Source organism: Physella acuta, unplaced genomic scaffold (genome assembly GCF_028476545.2).
Source record: "Physella acuta isolate Inbredline_101_S28 unplaced genomic scaffold, ASM2847654v3 ptg001964l, whole genome shotgun sequence".
In the NCBI taxonomy this organism is placed as follows: domain Eukaryota; kingdom Metazoa; phylum Mollusca; class Gastropoda; family Physidae; genus Physella; species Physella acuta.
In genome coordinates this window covers 67,407-91,224 of record NW_026733469.1, presented here as the reverse complement: position 1 = coordinate 91,224, position 23,818 = coordinate 67,407, and the positions used below count along the sequence as shown (strand labels likewise).

The following is a 23,818-nucleotide window of genomic DNA, read 5'->3' as shown; positions in this document are numbered from 1 at the left end:
CATCTGTCACATGGACAGTGCTGTATTCTCCCACCCCCACCCACCACCATCTGTCACATGGACAGTGCTGTATTCTCCCACCCCCACACACCACCATCTGTCACATGGACAGTGCTGTATTCTCCCACCCCCCCCCACCCACCACCATCTGTCACATGGACAGTGCTGTATCCTCCCACCACCCCCCTTACCCCACCACCCACCACCATCTGTCACATGGACAGTGCTGTATTCTCCCACCCCCCCTTACCCCACCACCCACCACCATCTGTCACATGGACAGTGCTGTATTCTCCCACCCCCCCACCCACCACCATCTGTCACATGGACAGTGCTGTATCCTCCCACCACCCCCCTTACCCCACCACCCACCACCATCTGTCACATGGACAGTGCTGTATTCTCCCACCCCCCCTTACCCCACCACCCACCACCATCTGTCACATGGACAGTGCTGTATTCTCCATTCCCCCTTACCCCACCACCCACCACCATCTGTCACATGGACAGTGCTGTATCCTACCACCACCCCCACCCCACCACCCACCACCATCTGTCACATTGACAGTGCTGTATTCTCCCACCCCCCCTTACCCCACCCCACCACCCACCACCATCTGTCACATGGACAGTGCTGTATTATCCCACCCCACCACCCACCACCATCTGTCACATGGACAGTGCTGTATTCTCCCACCCCCACCCACCACCATCTGTCACATTGACAGTGCTGTATTCTCCCACCCCACCACCCACCACCATCTGTCACATGGACAGTGCTGTATTCTCCCACCCCCACCCACCACCATCTGTCACATTGACAGTGCTGTATTCTCCCACCCCACCACCCACCACCATCTGTCACATGGACAGTGCTGTATTCTCCCACCCCCACCCACCACCATCTGTCACATGGACAGTGCTGTATCCTCCCACCCCCCCTTACCCCACCACCCACCACCATCTGTCACATGGACAGTGCTGTATCCTCCCACCACCCCCCTTACCCCACCACCCACCACCATCTGTCACATGGACAGTGCTGTATCCTCCCACCCCACCACCCACCACCATCTGTCACATGGACAGTGCTGTATTCTCCCACCCCCACCCACCACCATCTGTCACATGGACAGTGCTGTATTCTCCCACCCCACCACCCACCACCATCTGTCACATGGACAGTGCTGTATTCTCCCACCCCACCACCCACCACCATCTGTCACATGGACAGTGCTGTATTCTCCCACCCCCACACACCACCATCTGTCACATGGACAGTGCTGTATTCTCCCACCCCCCCCCCCCCCACCCACCACCATCTGTCACATGGACAGTGCTGTATCCTCCCACCACCCCCCTTACCCCACCACCCACCACCATCTGTCACATGCACAGTGCTGTATTCTCCCACCCCCCCTTACCCCACCACCCACCACCATCTGTCACATGGACAGTGCTGTATTCTCCCACCCCCCCCCACCCACCACCATCTGTCACATGGACAGTGCTGTATCCTCCCACCACCCCCCTTACCCCACCACCCACCACCATCTGTCACATGGACAGTGCTGTATTCTCCCACCCCCCCTTACCCCACCACCCACCACCATCTGTCACATGGACAGTGCTGTATTCTCCATTCCCCCTTACCCACCACCCACCACCATCTGTCACATGGACAGTGCTGTATCCTACCACCACCCCCACCCCACCACCCACCACCATCTGTCACATTGACAGTGCTGTATTCTCCCACCCCCCCTTACCCCACCCCACCACCCACCACCATCTGTCACATGGACAGTGCTGTATTCTCCCACCCCCCCCCCCCCACCCACCACCATCTGTCACATGGACAGTGCTGTATCCTCCCACCCCACCACCCCCACCCCCCCACCCACCACCATCTGTCACATGGACAGTGCTGTATCCTCCCACCACCCCCCACCCCACCACCCCCACCCCACCACCCACCACCATCTGTCACATGGACAGTGCTGTATCCTCCCACCAATCCCCACCCCACCTACCCCACCCCACCACCCACCACCATCTGTCACATGGACAGTGCTGTAGTATGTCCCCATGCATCCTATATTTCCTGACTTTTTATTTTTGGATTTTCAAAAAATGTACTTGTGATTAAAGAACCATGTATAAGATAAAAATGTCTATAATGTTATGTATATCTGTCTATAGCTCACAATAAAACGTAATCAAGAGACATCCTACTAGACTATTTTTTTTTTAATTCGTCAAGCTTAATGTGTCACTTCCAGTTACCTTTTGGTTACATTTTCAGTAGTTGTATGCTTAGTTATTTTCAGTAGCTGTATGCTTAGTTATTGTCAGTAGCTGTATGCTTAGTTATTGTCAGTTGTTGTATACCTAGTTATTTTCAGTAGCTGTACGCCTAGTTATTTTCAGAAACTGTATGCCTATATATTTTCAGTAGCTGTATGCCTAGTTATTTTTAGTAGCTATATGCCTAGTTATTGTCAGTTGTTGTATACCTAGTTATTGTCAGTTGTTGTATGCCTAGTTATTTTCAGAAACTGTATGCCTAGATATTTTCAGAAACTATATGCCTAGATATTTTCAGAAACTGTATGCCTAGTTATTTTTAGTAGCTGTATGCCTAGTTATTTTTAGTAGCTGTATGTCTAGTTATTAAAGATATGATTCGTGAGATATAATGCTAGTTCGTTGTTTAATGTTTTAAATCTACCATTTTTTTTTCAATACAATTTTTTTTCTGTGGTGGAATGTGGTCTAAATGTCTTTTTCTTTCTGTGATCGTGATGTGTGCACCATTAGCGCTTATGTTTCCATTTATTTATTTATTTTTCAATAATAAATTCCAATTTGTTTTTACACCTACCGTTATATAGTGACCTGTTACAGTTCACTGCAGTAAAGATTTGCCAAATGTGGTGTAAGGGAAGCAATCTAAACATTTCGGTAAAATAATTATTGAGTTACCTCCCGTGTATATGTAAGAAGGAAAACTCATTTTCACCATACTTGTGGTTTAATGTCACCAATTTATTTTTCGTGTTTTTTTTTTGTTTATTTTTTAAATATGCACAAATTTAATGTGATGCTTTAGGGTGTGCAGTCGTATATTTAATTCAAATGTAATCTAAATTTTAATTGTAATCCAAAAACATGCACGTCTAATGCCCCCTCCCCAAACAAAATATAAATTATATAGAAATAATATACTTTATTAACCCATGCCAGGACCCGACCCACTCCTTCTCCCCCAAAACCCCAAAAGTTTAAATCCCTACCCCTCCCCCCCCTCCCCTTCCCGAGAAAATAGTCTCAAAGAAACACTTATTATAATTTGAAACAACTAAAACAAGCAACACATACCATAGGATACGAATAAATATTTATTGTGAAAGGTAACTTATAAGTACATATTAAAATATACAGATTTATTTTCACAATTATTGCTTTATTTGAAATATTGAAAAAACAATAGCTTATAACACGGCATTAATTGTAGAGAGACGATAAATTTGATAATATCAGCAATACTCAAACATTCAACACGAGATGTGTTTTAAATCGTAATCGAAAACTATTTATAATCGATCATATGTGAACAGAAATAACACTGACATTCTAGTGATGAGAATATGGTATCAAAATATGATGGTAATCGATTATAGGATTGTGTGCAATTAAAGGCCGTACTACAGTTTCGATACTAAAGACATTTTTTTAAAAATTTGAATTTATTCACAAATTATTCACAACCCAGTGGTATTTTTGGGGTGAAATACGGTAAAGGACTTGAAGAAAATTGTGTGAACAATTTTTCAGCAAAGTTGTCAAAAATAAAAGACTAAAAATTATTTTTAAAATACATTAAGAATGCCGAGTAGATTGTGTGAATAAAACAATTTCGGAATGATTCTGATTTTTAAAATATTATATCAGAGGGAAATTGTTTGAGTTAGGTATTTTTTTTGAGAATTAAAAAAATAGACTTAACAAGTAAGAACCTAGTACAGTTCTAAACACAATCTAAGTAAGGGTTTATTGAAATTACCTCAAGTCTGTTGTTTTACTCCATCACTTTCCACTAACTTTCTAAAATATTAAAGTCAAATTACAGCAATTTACAGCACCATAAATGCAATGTGTAACTATGTTCGTAATTGATTTTTTTTTTCTAATAAATCCAAGTTTTGCCAGAGAATTATGTTGCTAATGAAAAAGAAATTATTGTAATAAAATAAAATTTCAACTTTAGTCCACAAAATACCTCTAATTAGCTGAAGTAATTAACATAATTTCAGCATGTTTCATAATATTGAGTCAATAGGCATTAATTAATGTTTCATAATGTGTATGATTACTTATACACGTATTCATAGGTTCAGGTGTACACATCATTATGTACAAGTTAACAGGTAAATATAGCATGTGTACATGTTTTAGGAAGTGTATGTCTTTATGTGTACATATGTAAAAGTCTACATAAGTACATGTCAACATGTGTATGTCTTTATGTGTACAGACGTGTAAGTCTCTATACGTAGCCTACATGTCAACATGTGAACATGCTTACGTCTGTATGTGTACATGTCTAAAGTGTTACAGGCTGAATTCTTATCACATTCTCACCAACAGTCGGAGGTGGGTGGGTTATTTGGTAGGTGGGTCATTTGGTGGGTGGGTCATTTGGTGGGTGGGTCATTTGGTGGGTGGGTCATTCGGTGGGTGGGTCATTTGGTGGGTGGGTCATTTGGTGGGTGGGTCATTTGGTGGGTGGGTCATTTGGTGGGTGGGTCATTCGGTGGGTGGGTCATTTGGAAGGTGGGTCATTCGGTGGGTGGGTCATTCGGGTGGGTGGGTTATTTGGTGGGTGGGTGGGTCATTCGGTGGGTGGGTCATTTGGAAGGTGGGTCATTCGGTGGGTGGGTCATTTGGAAGGTGGGTCATTCGGTGGGTGGGTCATTTGGAAGGTGGGTCATTCGGTGGGTAGGTCATTGGTGGGTGGGTTATTTGGTGGGTGGGTCATTTGGTGGGTGGGTCATTTGGTGGGTGGGTCATTCGGTGGGTGGGTGGGTGGGTGGGTCATTCGGTGGGTGGGTCATTTGGTGGGTGGGTCATTCGGTGGGTGGGTGGGTCATTCGGTGGGTGGTCATTGGTGGGTGGGTGGGTGGGTCATTCGGTGGGTGGGTGGGTCATTCGGTGGGTGGGTCATTTGGTGGGTGGGTCATTTGGTGGGTGGGTCATTTGGTGGGTGGGTCATTTGGTGGGTGGGTCATTTGGTGGGTGGGTCATTTGGTGGGTGGGTCATTTGGTGGGTGGGTCATTTGGTGGGTGGGTGATTCGGGTGGGTGGGTCATTTGGTGGGTGGGTCATTCGGTGGGTTGGTGGGTCATTTGGTGGGTGGGTGATTCGGTGGGTGGGTGGGTCATTCGGTGGGTGGGTCATTCGGTGGCAGGGTCAACTGCTGGGTGGGTCAGTTATTGCGTGGGTCAGTAGGTGGGTGGGTCAGTTTATTCGTGAGTCAATATGTATGTCATTAGGTGGGTCAGTTATTCGGTGGGTCTGTATGTGGGTGGATATATACATATTTTAACACAAGTCTCCGCCCCTATCATCTGCCCCATCGTGCTGGTATTCCATCAATGGTAGAGCCTGCCCTCTGAGACCTTGGGTCTGGGGATGTAGCCCAGCCTGTAGAAGACCACAAAAGGTATTTTAATAGCGTCTCGTGACGTCACTTCCTTTGTTTTGACAAGGGCCTGTACTCTCATTTAACATTTACCTGAAATTATGGGATTTGGATTTTTTCCCCGCCGTTCCACTACAAAGCAATTAGTTAACGCTAGCTTTTGTAAAGGTGAAATCCTCTTTAAATTGCACTGTCGTCTATATGTAAAGTCGTTCGTGTTGTAAATTTGTGCAGATTAGCGCTCCGAGTTAAGATCACTTTATGAGGGTTAGGTTGGGTTTGGTGGGGCAGTGAAGTCGAGTGGTAGAGCATACGACTGCTAACCCGAAAGTCTCGAGTTCCAATCCGGGTTCTTCTTCTTCGTTCTTAATTTTAAGTGTTGGAAGGGATCGAGCCTTATCTGCCAGAGGTTTCGAACTCGAGACTTATTTCGAATTTTAACAACCATGAGCTTGTTGCCGACTCGACCACGCCTCCAACACGTAGAACGTCCCTGAGTCCACCCAGCTATGATGGGTGCCTGACTCACGATGGGAAGTCAAGGCGGCTGGGTATAGTGTATGATCACAATATGCCGAGGTCATAAAAACAGGTGTATAGTGAAAATTATGTGGTGTCTGTTATACTATTAAGTTAAAGAATTTTATAAAATCCTCATCATCTTATTTCAATACACTATACACAATGGGCAGTTGAAGTAGATTTCATCTGTTTAATGTCCTCGAATTACAGGGGTTGAATTTGCCATTTGTATCCCAAACGTGTGTCAGGTACCCATAGGAGCTGGGTGAGTTAAAAAAAATTAGAGCCCGTTATCCGAACTCTAGACTTTCGGGTTAGCAGTCACGAGCCCTACCGTCCAACCACGCCGTTCCATAAATCCAAGGATAGAAGACTCAAAATACTTATGGTACCCTATAACGGAAAAGGTCAACTCACCAAGGCTTATCAATGGTGCCTGTACTAGCGAACCCGTCGTACTTCCCGTCTTGATTGCTGGGGAGGGGGGAAAAAATAGAAATAAAATGTATGGCCACTGTCTTATGGGGAGCTCAGTGTTATACAGCACGGTAGGTTATTCATTACCTGCGACAGTTTCTATGTGAATTGCAAATTTGCTTGACCTAAATTAAAACAATGTTAGGCCCACAGGTAGGAATGTGAACCTACCTTAAGTAGCGGGCTGGGAAGAAGGTGGGACAGAAAAGTGAGGTTTTTTTTTTTAAAAGAAAAGGTGTTTGACGTCATCGCTTGTCGTCTGAATGAAGTGGGCGTTTTTTTTTTTTAAGGATACGTGACTTAACAATAATGTTTATTTATAACATAAGAGAAACTAAGCTTGTGTTTAATAAGTTAATGTTGTTGCTGTTGTCGTGTTGATGTTTACAGTGGCGTCACTAGGTTGGGTGTCTACCCGGTGCGGTAACTGAGGGCGTCACCCAACCCGACCCAACAAACTTTCATTTCGGTTTTGATGTCGACCCTCTTCTCCTACTATTTTATCATTTTAAATTGATAGAACATTGTTTTGTAGAAACGTGTACGATTGTTTTCGTCTCGCTGTCACCCCCTAAAATTGTATCACTCGTTGAGGACTTCCACCCCCCTCCACCCCCTTGTGACGCCATTGGACCATAAATCTAAGTTAATTTCTTACTCTTGGTAGGCCAGGTACGTCACGGGGTAGGATTCTCTTTCATACGGGCCGTCACATCCGGTTCTAGGACTGGAGCCGTTATAGCTGGAGTCATAGAGTCTGAAATAGAAGAGCCACAATTATGGAATACAAGAGTCACAATTATGGAATACAAGAGTCACAATTATGGAATAGAAGAGTCACAATTATGGAATACAAGAGTCATACTTATTGAATACAAGAGTCATACTTATCGAATACAAGAGTCATACTTATTGAATACAAGAGTCATACTTATTGAATACAATAAAGTGGGTTAAGTACCCATTAGAGCTGGCTGGACTCATTGACGTTTTACTGAGTTGGATTCGAACTCGAGTCTGTCAGGTTAGCTCTACCTCTAGCCCACGCCGTCCCATTAATTAGAATTACCGTGTATGTAGCCTATCACTAGACCACTTCCTCCCTTCTAAAAATGACCAAAAATCTTTGACCTGCTGGACATACCTCTCATCGTTTTCCCGCCTCTTCCTGTAGCAGCAGAAGTAGGCGATGAAAATAGCAACGACAACAACGATGATGAAAGACACGGCGGCGATTGAAGTGCCGAAGATGATCTTCTCCTCCGTGTTTAGATCCCAGGACCCTGGCATGAAGACAACAACATTAGCAATGGAAATACAGACACGTCCCTGAGTCCACCCAGCTCTGATGGGTACCGAACTCATGTTAGGGAAAGTAAAGGCGGCTGGGCAAAATGTTGATCATACCTTCCATTTATATGCCGAGGTCACAGAAACATTTCAACTCAACTTCATTTGCCCAATGGATCTCTAGGTCTAAAGAGGATTCTTTACTTTAATATGTAACTTTATGAAGCTTAACATCAACATTTGTTTACTAATAGTAGATTCCAACAGATCATGACCCTCCGCCACTGCTGAAGATTGTTACATTTAGATATAAGATCATCATGAACTCTACTTCATCTGCTCAAAGGATCGCTTGATCTAAAAAGGATTATTTGCTACACCAATACGGCCAGCGAACTTTAGAAATACGCGCTCAATGCGCATGTACAGGAAGTTACTGTGTTGTGACTCACATTCACAGCGGGGGATGGCGTGGCTCCAGTTTCCGGTGCTCAGGCACGTGAGGGAGTAGATGCCGTTGGATGGGCGGTGGCCGAACTCGTCACAGCTCACGTTGACCCTGGAACCGGATGTGACGTTAGTGCTAGACAACCGCAGGCCGGTGTCTGTGAGGGAGTGACAATCTGTAACAAAAAATTGGGTCGGGTGACAAATCGTAACAAAACGTGTGTCGGGTGGCAAATTGTAACAAATATTGGGTCGGGTTGATTAATTGTCAGGTTGACAATATGTAACAATAATTTCAGTCGATATGAAAACATATAAAAATTATTTTAGTCGGGGTGACATTTTATTTGTAATGTTGGATAGGATTCCCTCCAACATAATTAAGTATTACGTTTCAACAAATTATACGCCATGTAGGCCGTTGACTTCGATTTCAGCCTGCTTTTCTTTTTGGATTTGCTTCCACAGCTTTTGTCCAACCAAGAACAAACTAGAAGGCAGCAGTTGTTTATTTTTAGAGGTGTCTCTCCTAGATGGGAGAGTTTGGGATAAGATTATGTGGTCATACAGAGCCTCGCTGTCTCTCCCCCCCCCCCCATGTGCTTTCTTTGAACGAAACAAGGGAGGGATCTCGAAGTTCTTGGGTATAGTTTAAACCGCTCTATTACTCGACCATTCGTCTTCCTAGCATATGTTTGAGTTTCGTAAACCAGCAAATCTAATACATTAAATTAAACTACATTGGCTTTAATCAACAATATTATGTTGACATCTTATCACCTCAAAAATTGTCAATTTGAATTACGTCAAGACTTGTTAATTTTACATTTAATCACGTTGAAACTTGTCAACTATGGATTGGATCACACGGATCAGAATATTACATCCAGTACCAAGTCTTACATCCAAACATTCACTTCCCCAAGTCGTACATCCAAACATCCACTGTCCCAAGTCTTACATCCAAACATCCACTGTCCCAAATCTTACATCCAAACATCCACTGCCTCAAGTCTTACATCCAAACATCCACTGTCCCAAATCTTACATCCAAACATCCACTGTCCCAAGTCTAACATCCAAACATCCACTGCCCCAAGTCTAACATCCAAACATCCACTGCCCCAAGTCTTACATCCAAATATCCACTGCCTCAAGTCTTACATCCAAACATCCACTGTCCCAAATCTTACATCCAAACATCCACTGCCCCAAGTCTAACATCCAAACATCCACTGCCCCAAGTCTAACATCCAAACATCCACTGCCCCAAGTCTTACATCCAACCATCCACTGCCCCAAGTCTTACATCCAAACATCCACTGTCCCAAGTCTTACATCCAAACATCCACTGTCCCAAGTCTAACATCCAAACATCCACTGTCCCAAGTCTAACATCCAAACATCCACTGCCCCAAGTCTAACATCCAAACATCCACTGCCCCAAGTCTAACATCCAAACATCCACTGCCCCAAGTCTAACATCCAAACATCCACTGCCCCAAGTCTAACATCCTAATATCCACTGCCCCAAGTCTTACATCCAAACATCCACTGTCCCAAATCTTACATCCAAACATCCACTGCCCCAAGTCTAACATCCAAACATCCACTGCCCCAAGTCTAACATCCAAACATCCACTGCCCCAAGTCTTACATCCAACCATCCACTGCCCCAAGTCGTACATCCAAACATCCACTGCCCCAAGTCTTACATCCAAACATCCACTGCCCCAAGTCTTACATCCAAACATCCACTGCCCCAAGTCGTACATCCAAACATCCACTGCCCCAAGTCGTACGTCCAAACATCCACTGCCCCAAGTCTTACATCCAAACATCCACTGCCCCAAGTCTTACATCCAAACATCCACTGCCCCAAGTCGTACATCCAAACATCCACTGCCCCAAGTCTTACATCCAAACATCCACTGCTTAAAGTCTTACATCCAAACATCCACTGCTTAAAGTCTTACATCCAAACATCCACTGCCCCAAGTCTTACATCCAAACATCCACTGCCCCAAGTCTTACATCCAAACATCCACTGCCCAAAGTCTTACATCCAAACATCCACTGTCCCAAGTCTTACATCCAAACATCCACTGCCCCAAGTCTTACATCCAAACATCCACTGCCCCAAGTCTAACATCCAAACATCCACTGCCCCAAGTCTAACATCCAAACATCCACTGCCCCAAGTCTAACATCCAAACATCCACTGCCCCAAGTATACCATCCAAACATCCACTGCCCCAAGTCTTACATCCAAACATCCACTGCTTAAAGTCTTACATCCAAACATCCACTGCCCCAAGTCGTACATCCAAACATCCACTGCCCCAAGTCTAACATCCAAACATCCACTGCCCCAAGTCTAACATCCAAACATCCACTGCCCCAAGTATACCATCCAAACATCCACTGCCCCAAGTCTTACATCCAAACATCCACTGCCCCAAGTCTTACATCCAAACATCCACTGCCCCAAGTCTTACATCCAAACATCCACTGTCCCAAGTCTTACATCCAAACATCCACTGCCCCAAGTCTTACATCCAAACATCCACCGCCCCAAGTCTTACATCCAAACATCCACTGCCCCAAGTCGTACATCCGAACATCCACTGCCCCAAGTCGTACATCCAAACATCCACTGTCCCAAGTCTTACATCCAAACATCCACTGTCCCAAGTGTTACATCCAAACATCCACTGCCCCAAGTGTTACATCCAAACATCCACTGTCCCAAATGTTACATCCAAACATCCACTGTCCCAAGTCTTACATCCGACCATCAAATTACAGATTCAACTTTCCCCAGCGATACAGATCTCTCCCCCACCCCGCTGTTTGATGACGACAACCCACTAACCCCTGCAGGACGGTAGATACATGCATTACACCTGAGGGAATCGTTGTTTACCTATGTTCAGGTATTTATGATAATCCTAAATCATTCTTTCAAAAGTTTTTAATCGTTAAAGATGGCTTTATAATACATGGAAATTAGCCAATCCCGTTTTTGTTTTGTATCGTTGAACCTTGTGTTGGGCTACACTTTACCTGAACATTAACGCCAAACCTACATTAATCCTAACGATAATCCTAACTCTAATCTTTAATCCATCCCTAGTATATACATTAGTTTTAACACAAACCTCGTCACGTATGTGTATATCCTAACCCTAAGCTGTTGTAAACTCACCCGTTGCCATGGCTACGAAGAATTGTTTATTGTTTCATGCGGTCTCCATTAGATGATCTTGTATCAAACTGTAACAATCTTCAGCAGTGCTGTAGGGTCATGACCTGTTAGTAAACAAATGCTGATGATAAGCTTCATAAAGTTACATATTAAAGTATAGAACCATCTTTAGACCTAGCGATCCATTGGCCAGATGAAGTAGAGTTTATGTTTCTTGACCTCGGCATATGAAGTTAGTCAGCACTTTGCACAACTGTCTTTATTTTCCTTTACATGATTTAGGTACCCATCATGGCTGGGCGTACACTGGGTCTATCTACTGACTTGGACCCGGATACGAACTCGAGACTTACGGGTTAGCAGCCTAGCGCTCTACCGTTTAGGCCACGCCATCCCATATAGTTATTTATTACAGTCTGTGAAAATAGTATCCTTTACTACAACCGACGGGAAAAGATAAGTATAGTAATCAGCTTTACGATTGTTAAGCTAGAAATCAGAGCAAGGTCAGCCGGCTTTACAAGACTTGAGACAAAAGATAACACTATGAACAAATAAGACTGTAATGAGATTTTATTGTAATACTGTCCTGAAGTCTAAATCACGTATTCAATGTAATCTAATACAGTTGCGTTGAGAGAAAAAATGCAATTTTTTAAAGTAAGAAATTGGAAATGAGGGCTATTATGATCTTTGCAGCATCAGAGATTTTAAAAATATATTTAACTTAACCAAATCTCAGTTTAGGCTAGTGTTAGTTGTTAGGCCAATAAGAAAAACACAACGTACATAACACGGGCCTCAGTTGCGATTATTCGGACCGCAGGGGCAATAATTCGGACCAAATGGGCAATAACCCGGACCGCATGGGTAATAATTTGTACCGCAGAGGCAAAAATAATTCGAGCAGGAGAGGTAATAATTCAGACCATAATTCTAGAAGCAGGGGCAGTAATTCATACGGCACTCAACAAGGCAGACAACGCGATTGCAGGCAGTACTTAAAGTAAATAGGAAAGAAAAAAATAAAATAAAAAAAAACAATTGCATTTATCAAAGAATAACATCTGTACATGCAGCTAATATTTGTAGCAAAGAAAATAGACGTTGCATGAGGGACTATACAAAAAATAAATCATCACACGATGAAGGTTTTGAATTTAAACATTTTATTTTCAAAATATATGATTATAAATATACTGTATATTTTATTTTTAGAATCCGTTTTTAAAGGTATTAAAAATATTGCTTTAAAATCGCAAGATTCCTAAGTTATTTATAATCCAAGTTTTCGTGATCAAATAAAAGTCAAACGTACCTATGTATTCACACGTGAAGTATACGTTCGATAATCAGGTATGAATCAGTTATGAACCGTTAGATTTGAAAACAAAACCGAAACAAGAATATCCTGTTGCACTAAAACTTCAAACACACCTACGTTTTCACAGGCAGGTAAAACAATAACTGATCGCGCTCTCGCTAAAAATCATTAACATAACTCAAATCACCCCCCCCCCCACCTAGCCCTACTCATAAACAATCCCCTAACTTAACAGGTAAACAATATCTACTCACCGCAGTGTATTTAACACCTGTAGTTAACCAGCATGACCTATACACCAACCTTGCTAATCTCCAACCCGCTTTCTCACTTGATCTGATATTTCAAACAATACATTTCTTAACCTAACTAGCCCCCCCCCCCCTGTCTATAGAACCCTACTTAAGTGTTTACTAGTATTTTTTTCCCGTCAGTCCCTGGTTGTATTGACACAAGTCTGGCTACACGTCATGTAATGCATTAATCATGTCGTTAAATCAATTATTTAGGGACGGGGGTGGATGGCGGTGGAGCAACTACACACTTCAGGGAGTAGTCAACAACACACTTGAAGACAGTAGTCAACATTAAACTTGAAGACAGTAGTCAATAACACACTTGAAGACAGTAGTCAACAACACACTTGAAGACAGTAGTCAACATCACACTTGAAGACAGTAGTCAACATCACACTTGAAGACAGTAGTCAACACTTGAAGACAGTAGTCTACATCACACTTGAAGACAGTAGTCAACAACACACTTAAAGACATTAGTCAACACTTAAAGACAGTAGTCAACACTTGAAGACAGTAGTAAACACTTGAAGACAGTAGTCAACATCACACTTAAAGACAGTAGTCAACACTTGAAGACAGTAGTCAACACTTGAAGACAGTAGTCAACACTTGAAGACAGTAGTCTTAATAGGATATACTACTTATATTGAACTTGCGCCTTAACCATTTATATAGAGTTTAACCTTGGTCACTTCTATAGAGCTTAATCGTGGCCACTTATATAGAGTTTAAACTTGGCCACTTATATAGAGCTTAAACTTGACCACTTATATAGAGCTTAAACTTGTCACTATAGAGAGCTTACGGTACGATGTACTAAGTTCGACTTGATATTGTCCCTATGTCTTCCTACTCTAACTATGAAATACCATTTCGGCTATCATTTACCGTTTTAAATGATACTTCAGTTTTTCAATGAAATACCACTTTTATTACAATATACCACATTTGCTATGAAAGAAGAATGGCTACAATTTACCCTTTTATCCAGTCGACATGAAATACCACTTTACCCATAATATACCACTCTCGTCCTGAAATACCACTATGGTCAAGATGTACCACTTTAACCATGAATTCTCAATGTTGTACTACTTTAATTATGCCGGTTTCAAAAGGTCGTTAACACCTACATTGTTACGACAACCGAGAATGCTAATAAATTTTTTTAAATGTTTATTTACACCGATGTAATACATGTATCCGAAGATTTAAAAAATATGTTGTCATAATTAACTAGTTGAGATTAAAAAATTCTAAATATAAAATTAACACCTAAGCCAGAGAGCCTTCCTGGCAAGTGCATTTAAGTTCCTGGCATGACCGGTGCTGCCAGATTTCTATTGTCAACAAACCGGCCCCGCCACAAAGTTTCTATACAACGATAAAGTGCATAACAATTATCCCTCGATAGATCGAAAGTAAATAATCGCCAGGAATCGATGAGGTATCGATTACCGTTAGGGAAATCGAAAATAGGCGTCTGTCTGGATGAATTGGGTTAATAATAGATGCTCCGGCACTGAAGGTTTTCTGCGAATTTGATTGGTTGTATTGTGTGTTTTTTTTAATTTGAGAACTTTTTCCGTGCTATGATTGTGTTTGTTGATTAATACAAGTTGAGTTATTGATAATTCTGAAGGAAACTGAAGAAAATGTTCATTTCGACCATTGGTCTTCGACGGATCTTCTTCTTTTCTTCTTCTTCGTTCTTAATTTTTAGTGTTGGAAGGGATAGAGCCTTATCTGCCAGAGGGTTTGAACTCGAGACTTTTTCGAATGTATCAACCATGAGCTTTTGCCGACTCGACCACGCCTCCATCACAATTAAGGATACGTGTCAACTGGTTATGCGCCATTGAGGCCATTAACTCCGATTTCAGACTGCTTTTCTTTTTGGACCTCGTTCATCAGATCAAAACATTAAAATAAACGCAGCTTTTTAACTCTTTGAACGCGTTTTAAATATTCTTTAAAGATTATGTTTTATTTTTTTCAGTGGTGTAATCGTATTTTAATGTGCTGTTCTAGTTATTTTGTTGTTCAAATCATATAACTTTTTAAGTCATGTATCTCTTCAAGTCAAGTAGCTGTTTTAAATAGTTTTTTAAGTCATGTGGCTGTTCATAAGTCATGTAGCTGTTCATAAGTCATGTAGCTATTCATAATTCATGTAGCTGTTCATACCATGTAGCTGTATTAGTGAAGTAGCTGTTTAGATATGCCTGTTTAAGTCATGTTCTGTTTAATTGAGTAAGTCATGCTTCTGTTTAAGTCACGTAGCTTTCTAAGTCATGTAGCTGTTTAAGTCATGTAGCAATAGACTTTAATTCATGTAGTTGTTCAAAAAATGGATAGACAAAAACCTAAACACACACTGGATTGTCCTATTTTGTGATCAACAAGAACAATGTCAAATCTGAAGACACAGCTTATCGACGTGTGTGTATTATGTGTAGGAACACACAATCATCTATTTATCTATGTGAGCTTGTGTGTGTCAGAACTATTCGACGCCATCTTTATCCCTTAGAGTGAATTAACTTTGATTGGGGTGCCCAGCGGAAATTTTTTGAGGGCCACTAAAAATCTGGGGCCCTCGTCTGCTGCCCTGTCACCCCCGCCCCCTAAACCCACGACTGAATTAAAGCATGATTTTAAATTATACAGTTCCATGTTAACCCACCTGTTACATCAGCTGTTGAATCACGTGTCTAATCACGTGATAAGACTCGGCACAACAATAACGCAGATTCCAGACCTAAGTCCTTCAGCAGCTCATTAGAAATCAATTCTTAGATTGTCTTATTCCGGAACGTTCCAAATTTGTATTCACTCTTGTTGTATTATCCACATTCACTGTACAACTGAAAAGTTGTTTACACTCAAGATAACATAAGCTCTGTATAATATATCACAAGACATCACCACAAATTTGTGAATAGAACAGTTTCATCCTTAGCCCAACACAACCACGTAACACATCTTTAGAACAAGGTCACCATCACACGAGAACAAGGGCTGACCTCACATGGCAATTAGGAAATCCCAGGTAAAAAAAATGAGTGCCACACGACACACCTGTCAGGTAAAGTGCCGGCTGGTCTGTCTCTCGGTGCCGGGATATCCAGGTACACATCGCATGATCGGCAGGTAGACACGGCGGCGTGGATCGATAGGAGAGATCGGCGATCGGAGGTGGATGTGCGTGTTACGTAACGGGGAGGGGGAGGGGGTGGATGTGTGCGTGTTACGTAATGGGGAGGAGGAGGGTATTAAAGAAAAGGGGAAAATAGCGAGTTTTATATTTATATATATATATATATATATATATATATATATATATATATATATATATATATATATATATATATATATATATATATATATTTATATATTTATATATTTATATATATATATATATATATATATATATATATATATATATATATATATATATATATATATATATATATATATATATATATATATATATATAGGCCTACATATAAATATATGTATTGAGACATGTATGATTTAAAAAAAACACACACATATATATATATATATATATATATATATATATATATATATATATATATATATATATATATATATATATATAAACCTGCTATTTCTTACTTTCTCTGCTAATCTAAAAACACTTCAAGAAACGACCGAGTATGACAACGTGTCTATAATTATCTATACCCTACGAATCACGCTACCTATTGAATAACCTGTCACAGAAAAAACGATCATGATTTAAAATCCTATGCCAATGTCGCCACTTCCTAAATGACTTCACACCTTCACAAACACGGCATTAAAAAACCTAACAGTCTTTTTGAATGACAGGAGATTCAACTTTCACTTTACTTAGAGTGAGGTATGACGACGCCTATAGAGAAGGAAAATTAATGTCAAATTTTGAATGGCTGTTTGATCAATAATTCAATTTGTTTGGTGCTTTGTATCGTGACTTTTGACTTTTACTACAACCGTGTCTATGAAAATAAAAAAAAACGGGTAGGTGTGAGGGCTAAATATAGTTTGTGTAAGAAAAAAATATAAAAACTATTGCAATTTGTTGTAAACTATTGAAACTAAACAAGCTGTATAGATCTAAAAAAAAAGGATTATTATTGAAGGGAGTCATTATAAGGGCAAACAAGTTTCGAACTTACATGGTAAAAAAAATCGCCCACCCCATTTGAGCACCCAACAGCTACTTCTAGACCAGTGGTTCTTAAATTTTTGGAGGTACCGTACCCCAAGTTTCATTTGCACATTCACCGAACCCTTCTTCTGAGTTTTATCGTCCGCATAGACTCTTCTCAATGCGGTTTTGATAATTTGATGAGTCGAGTGTGTGCTTGACCTTCGCCGAACCCCTGAGACTGACTCACCGAACCCCTGGGGTTCGATTGAACCCAGGTTAAGAACCACTGTTCTAGAAGGACATTACCTCCCCTCTGTCGAATCCAATCACCTAACACTAAACTAAACCCTAATTGTAAGGCTAACGTCTAGGATTATGGTTAGGTTTAAGGCTAGATGTAAGATTAAGGCTCGGGCTATGTACTGGGTTATGTTTAGGGTTACGACAATTTTCGACATGAATTAGTTATCTCTATCCTATCCAGCATCCCATACTGGTATTCTATTCTATTAGCTGCCAAAGCCAAGAACGAAATCCGTTTACTGTCATATGTCAGCTTAGTTCAGGCAATCGATAGAATACAGTCGTTTTTTTTTCTATTACGATTACATGTGTATTTCGTTTTCACAGTGGCGGGGGGGGGGGGGATACCGGAAGTACCGCGGTAAAAAATAACGGGGATAATTGATAGGTACATAAAAGTTACGGTGAGGTAGGATAATCTGGGTGGGTAATGACCGGGGGTGGGGGGGAATTGACAGGTGGGTAATGTTCGAGACAGTAATAGAGTAGAGACTATAAGATAAAAGATGCTACATTATATATATATATATATATATATATATATATATATATATATATATATATATATATATATATATATATATATATATATATATATATATATATATATGTGTGTGTGTGTGTGTGTGTGCGTGTGTGTGCGTGTGTGTGTGCGCGTGTGTTTATGTGTGTATATACTGTGGCCACCATTGTGATATTTTAACGGGATCTAAAGGTAACAAACAAACTTACAAACAAACTTATAAACACCTAACAGCACCTGCTAAACTGGTTTTTTAATCTCGTCATAATTCTTACATACGTCAGACAATTATTCTCTACGGTGGTGTCTAAAACTCTACGTGTTGGAATCTGGCACAATCTTACACGTTGTGCTGCTGTAGAGTTGACGTGTAACATTGCTGTAATGCTGTAAGCTGTAGGCTCATAGGACGTGAAAAGTGATGGCGGTGGATGGATTATATACATTTCGCTGCCAAAATAATCTTGCCAATCTGAGACACACGGCGACTAATTCACCAACCTTAGACAACAATCTCACGTAAAAAGACGTAAATATAACGGAGCCGCTCGGAAAATGTTAAGAAACAAAAATGACCCCTTTACTAACGATTCTGGTATGGTACATTGATTGTGTTGTAATCGGATGGGCTGTTTCTAAGGGAATTACTGTACAAATAATCCTCTTGTCGCAAACAGCAACACATTACTACATCTTAGGCAGGAATAACCTGAAAGGTGAAAGGTTATCCAATGAAAAATCGCTTCGATTTATAGTATTATATGTAGAAAAACAGCGAAAGCATCAGACATAAAAAAAAGCCAAAGTATCAGTTATCCGACAGCTAAAGTATCAGACAGCCAACAGCTAAAGTATAAGACAACTAAAGTATAAAACAGCCTACAGTATAAGACAGCCAACAGCTAAAGTATCAGACAGCCAACAGCTAAAGTATCAGACAGCCAACAGCTAAAGTATAAGACAACCAACAGCTAAAGTATCAGACAGCCAACAGCTAAAGTATCACACAGCCAACAGCTAAAGTATCACACAACCAACAGCTAAAGTATAAGACAACCAACAACTAAAGTATCAGACAGCCAACAGCTAAAGTATCAGACAGCCAACAGCTAAAGTATCAGACAGCCAACAGCTAAAGTATAAGACAACCAACAGCTAAAGTATAAAACAGCCAACAGCTAAAGTATCAGACAGCCAACAGCTAAAGTATAAGACAACCAACAGCTAAAGTATAAAACAGCCAACAGCTAAAGTATCAGACAGCCAACAGCTAAAGTATAAGACAACCAACAGCTAAAGTATATAATAATCATTAAAAAAGTTTTAAAAAACCCACGTTTTCTGATTGAACTAAAAAGTAGAAAATAAATACTATACATCACAATAATGCAAGCGATCACTCTACTATAAGCGATCAAAAACGTGGGTCGCCGAAGTAAAAGTTATATTACTATTGATTAGATAATACTATTGACTTTTATTAGGGAGCTTGTAGAGAGTCAACAGTATTAGAAACTGTAAGAAAATCACGGCGCCCCACGTTTTTGATCGCTTATAGTAGAGTGATCGCTTGCATTATTGTGATGTATAGTATTTATTTTCTACTTTTTAGTTCAATCAGAAAACGTGGGTTTTTTAAAACTTTTTTAATGATTATTATTTTCTACTTTTTAGTCTTTGTCTGTTTGTTTGCATTAAAATCTTGCTATCGATTTTATCTTTTCACTTTTTTTGGGTAAACGAAGACAACTCGTAAAAAGACAACTCGTAAAAAGACAACTCGTAAAAAGACAACTCGTAAAAAACACGTTGTTTGAATACGTTACTGACTAGAACACATAGATTTGAACCCGTGTCGAGTGGGATAGCAATCGTGTGCCCAACCACTCGACCATATCGTCTCCCCCAAACTGGCCTACCTCCTGTAAGTTTAAACTCGGTTCAAGCTAAATTCTCTGCCCCTAAGCCTGTGGCGACATGTGATCGTTCGCTTCACTGCGCGCGAGGTACGCGTCGCTGGTTTTTTTTCTAACGCTAGCAGAGGAGAATTATATATATAGATTATATAGCGGTCTAAAATGCTCAATAAAATGTTTCCATTGATCAATTTAGTAATAATAACAATTGAATATTCAATGGTCATCCAAAAGAAAGCTTCCCTGAAAATTTCAGCGCGCTAGCTAACTGGGAAGTGCCAGAAATTTCGATCGCAAGATTTGATTGGAAAGACAAACAAACAGAGAAAGCAAGTTAAAGAAAACGTGGGAAAAACAGCCTACAGTATCAGACAGCCAACAGCTAAAGTATAAGACAACCAACAGCTAAAGTATCAGACAGCCAACAGCTAAAGTATCAGACAGCCAACAGTATCTGACAGCCAACAGCTAAAGTATCAGACAGCCAACAGCTAAAGTATCAGACAGCCAACAGCTAAAGTATCAGACAGCCAACAGCTAAAGTATCAGACAGCCAACAGCTAAAGTATAAGACAACCAACAGCTAAAGTATAAAACAGCCTACAGTATCAGACAGCCAACAGCTAAAGTATCAGACAGCCAACAGCTAAAGTATCAGACAGCCAACAGCTAAAGTATCAGACAGACAACAGCTAAAGTATCAGACAGCCAACAGCTAAAGTATAAGACAACCAACAGCTAAAGTATCAGACAGCCAACAGCTAAAGTATAAGACAACCAACAGCTAAAGTATCAGACAGCCAACAGCTAAAGTATAAGACAACCAACAGCTAAAGTATAAAACAGCCTACAGTATCAGACAGCCAACAGCTTACAGTATCAGACAGCCAACAGCTAAAGTATCAGACAGCCTACAGTATCAGAGAACCGAGAGTTTTAGGATCGGACAGCCGACAGCTAAAGTATCAGAGAACTAAAGTATAAGACAGCCAACAGTTTCAGACAGCCCTGTTCTTAACGTGGCAAACCCAACTAGCTGTGACAGGAAACGAGATCTAGCCCAGCTCAGCATCACGTGAACGTGACAGCATCACGTGAGCGTGACAGCATCACGTGAACGTGACAACGGTTTCGCCAGTCCTCATTACGTTGGCCACGCCCATCTATTATAATCGTCTTATCTCCCTCTAGCAAGGGCAAGTAATAAACAACAGGGGGATAACTCAAGGGGAGGTAATGTTTTCAGATTTCTTACATTATTTCCTTTTCGGATTATAAACCGGGGGTTGTACGTAAACCTTAAATAAATTTAAGAACAATTGGGGAAAAAGTATGGGGGCATTATGGGGGGGGGGGGGGGGGGTTGACCTTTATGTATGTTTTTTAGAAGGTCAAGGAGAGGTGATAGGGGTGGGAGGGAGTGGGATGTTTGAAAATGGGAGTATAATAGGCCTAGATGTTGAGTTCCTTGCAGAAATAGTTTAAGCATTTTTAGGTAAAGATTTTATTGTATAGGCATAGCATTATGAATGTTGTCATCGGTAGTTGCGAAAAGTAAAGTTCTCTTTTCGAACCTAACGGTCCATGGGGCAAGTGAAGTAGAGTTTACCTGTTTCTGTGACGCCGGCATATGAAGGGATAGTGCGGTCAGTACTGTGACCAGTCACCTTTACCCGACGCGTTTCAGGTACCCATCAGAACTTATTCGACTCGCGATGGTGTACTGTAACCGGGATTCGAACTCGAGACTTTAGGTTAAGTGGTCCAGCGTTTTACCGATATGCCACACCGTCCCATAATTACTTACAAAGGCAGCACGCTTGAATGTTGTCATTGTATATTATGTATATGCTATATGTGGACGTTTCACCTGAATTTTATCATTGTATAATAATATGCTATATGTGGACGTTTCTGCCACCGCTGTACCGTATTTGAGGCATTCGTCAATGATCATAAAGGGATTATCTTGTTTAGTAGAATATTAAACCATGGCCATGATTCTGCCTCACCATAAGAGTGACTATGACTCTACCTGACTCTAAGACTGACCATAACTCTACTTGACCATAAGACTGACCATGAGTCTACCTAACCATAAGACTGACCGTAAGACTAATCATTACTCTCCCTGACTTTAAGACTGACCATGACCTTGTCTAACAATAAGATTGACCATGAGTCTACCTGACCATAAGACTGACCATGACTACCTGACCATAAGACTGACCATGACTCTATCTGACTCTAAGACTGACCATGGCACTGTCTATCCATAAGACTGACCATGACTCTATCTGACTCTAAGACTGACCATGACTCTATCTGACTCTAAGACTGACCATGGCACTGTCTATCCATAAGTCTGACCATGACTCTGCCTGACCATATGGAACTAACAACGGAACCAGCATTGCTATTTCAAGGGACGCAACTACACTTGTCGTGAATTGACTTTGTCAATAGATCGAGTATTACAATAAAAATAAATGAAAATATTTTTTTTATAATTTTCATTCAGTTTTTTCTCTTAAATTGAGCGTAGACCAAATTATGCTGAATAATCGTTTGATTTTTTAATTCGTATTTCTTTTTTGTTTAATCTTTATTAACCACCTTGTTAAAATAAATTAAAGTTTATAATTTCTGAAGTTCTTACTCCCCTTTATAAGGAAGTGATTAGATTAGTGTATACAATAAATTCCTTAAACATCTTTTTGCGTTTTTTTTTTCTTTTTTCATTTTCTAGAATAAAACACATTTTAATTATTAAAAAAAAAACACACCTACCTCTGCGAATAAAAATACGTTGAATAATTGTTAAAACCTATTTTAAGAATTCCCGAAACTTCGAAAACTTGAACCCAATCCACAGCGTGCAGCTTGAGTGAACTACCCAACCACCACACGTTTCCTTCAACACACCGTCTCTCCCCCAACGAATCTTCCAGCTGCTTTAATTAAATTAATTAATTAAACCCGTGACGTATGCATGAAGCTGACCGTGGAAGATAATGAGGTGTTCATTCGCCCTCTCGACCAATAGAAAACCAGCCTGCCGTTGCTGCGAGACTGTTCTTTCAAATTTGGAACAGACGGGAAAACTAAATGTAACACGTCAGGTTAAATATAGACTCTACTTACAATGCTTGGACACTTTGTCACCGTCTGCTTGGGTAAAGATTGACTGAAGCACGTTTTTCATAGGGCGAGCGGGGAGTGAATAGGGTTATAGGTATGCAATCCATTAAAATACGGTCGCTATAGAAACAGAAACTACGTTAAACACCATTGTTGGTTAGATATTGAAAATGTTCTTTATTAGTAAAACGTGTATGTGCACTTATTTTGGTTTGTGTACCTGCTCACATCTGTAAGTTATTTTTTTTAAAGAAAAAATTTAGAAAAAAAGAAAAATTTAAAAAGAAAAGTTTTAGAAGTAATCTTTTATAATCAGATTTTTAAAAATTCAAAACATTAAAATTAAAACATGTTTTAATATTAAAAAGTATGTAAACCACTTTTTTTTACATGCATATCAAAAATATATTTTAAATATATACATAAAAATATATATTTCACAAATTTTATATTATAAACATATTTTTTTCAAAGTAAAATTAATTCTTTGCGGACTAAATTA

General features: G+C 40.5%; 1 protein-coding gene across 5 annotated transcripts; it reads right to left on the bottom strand.

Annotated features, from left to right (window-relative positions):
• Nucleotides 1-5,402: 5,402 nt before the first annotated feature.
• LOC131931422 (uncharacterized) lies at nucleotides 5,403-23,338 on the bottom strand. 5 transcript variants are annotated; one of them, XM_059288222.1, is made up of 7 exons: nucleotides 23,320-23,338; nucleotides 11,649-11,752; nucleotides 8,446-8,616; nucleotides 7,848-7,986; nucleotides 7,362-7,460; nucleotides 6,644-6,700; nucleotides 5,403-5,706 (listed from the first exon to the last, which is right to left on the bottom strand). In XM_059288222.1, the coding sequence occupies exons 2-7, from the start codon at nucleotides 11,656-11,658 to the stop codon at nucleotides 5,655-5,657; spliced, it is 528 nt and encodes a 175-aa protein (XP_059144205.1). In that variant the 5' UTR covers nucleotides 11,659-11,752; nucleotides 23,320-23,338; the 3' UTR covers nucleotides 5,403-5,654. The 5 variants fall into 5 exon arrangements, with proteins under 5 accessions (XP_059144205.1, XP_059144201.1, XP_059144203.1 ...); XM_059288218.1 differs by lacking the exon at nucleotides 23,320-23,338 and adding an exon at nucleotides 22,966-23,169; XM_059288220.1 differs by lacking the exon at nucleotides 23,320-23,338 and adding an exon at nucleotides 15,958-16,304.
• Between the last annotated feature and the right edge of the window lie 480 nt (nucleotides 23,339-23,818).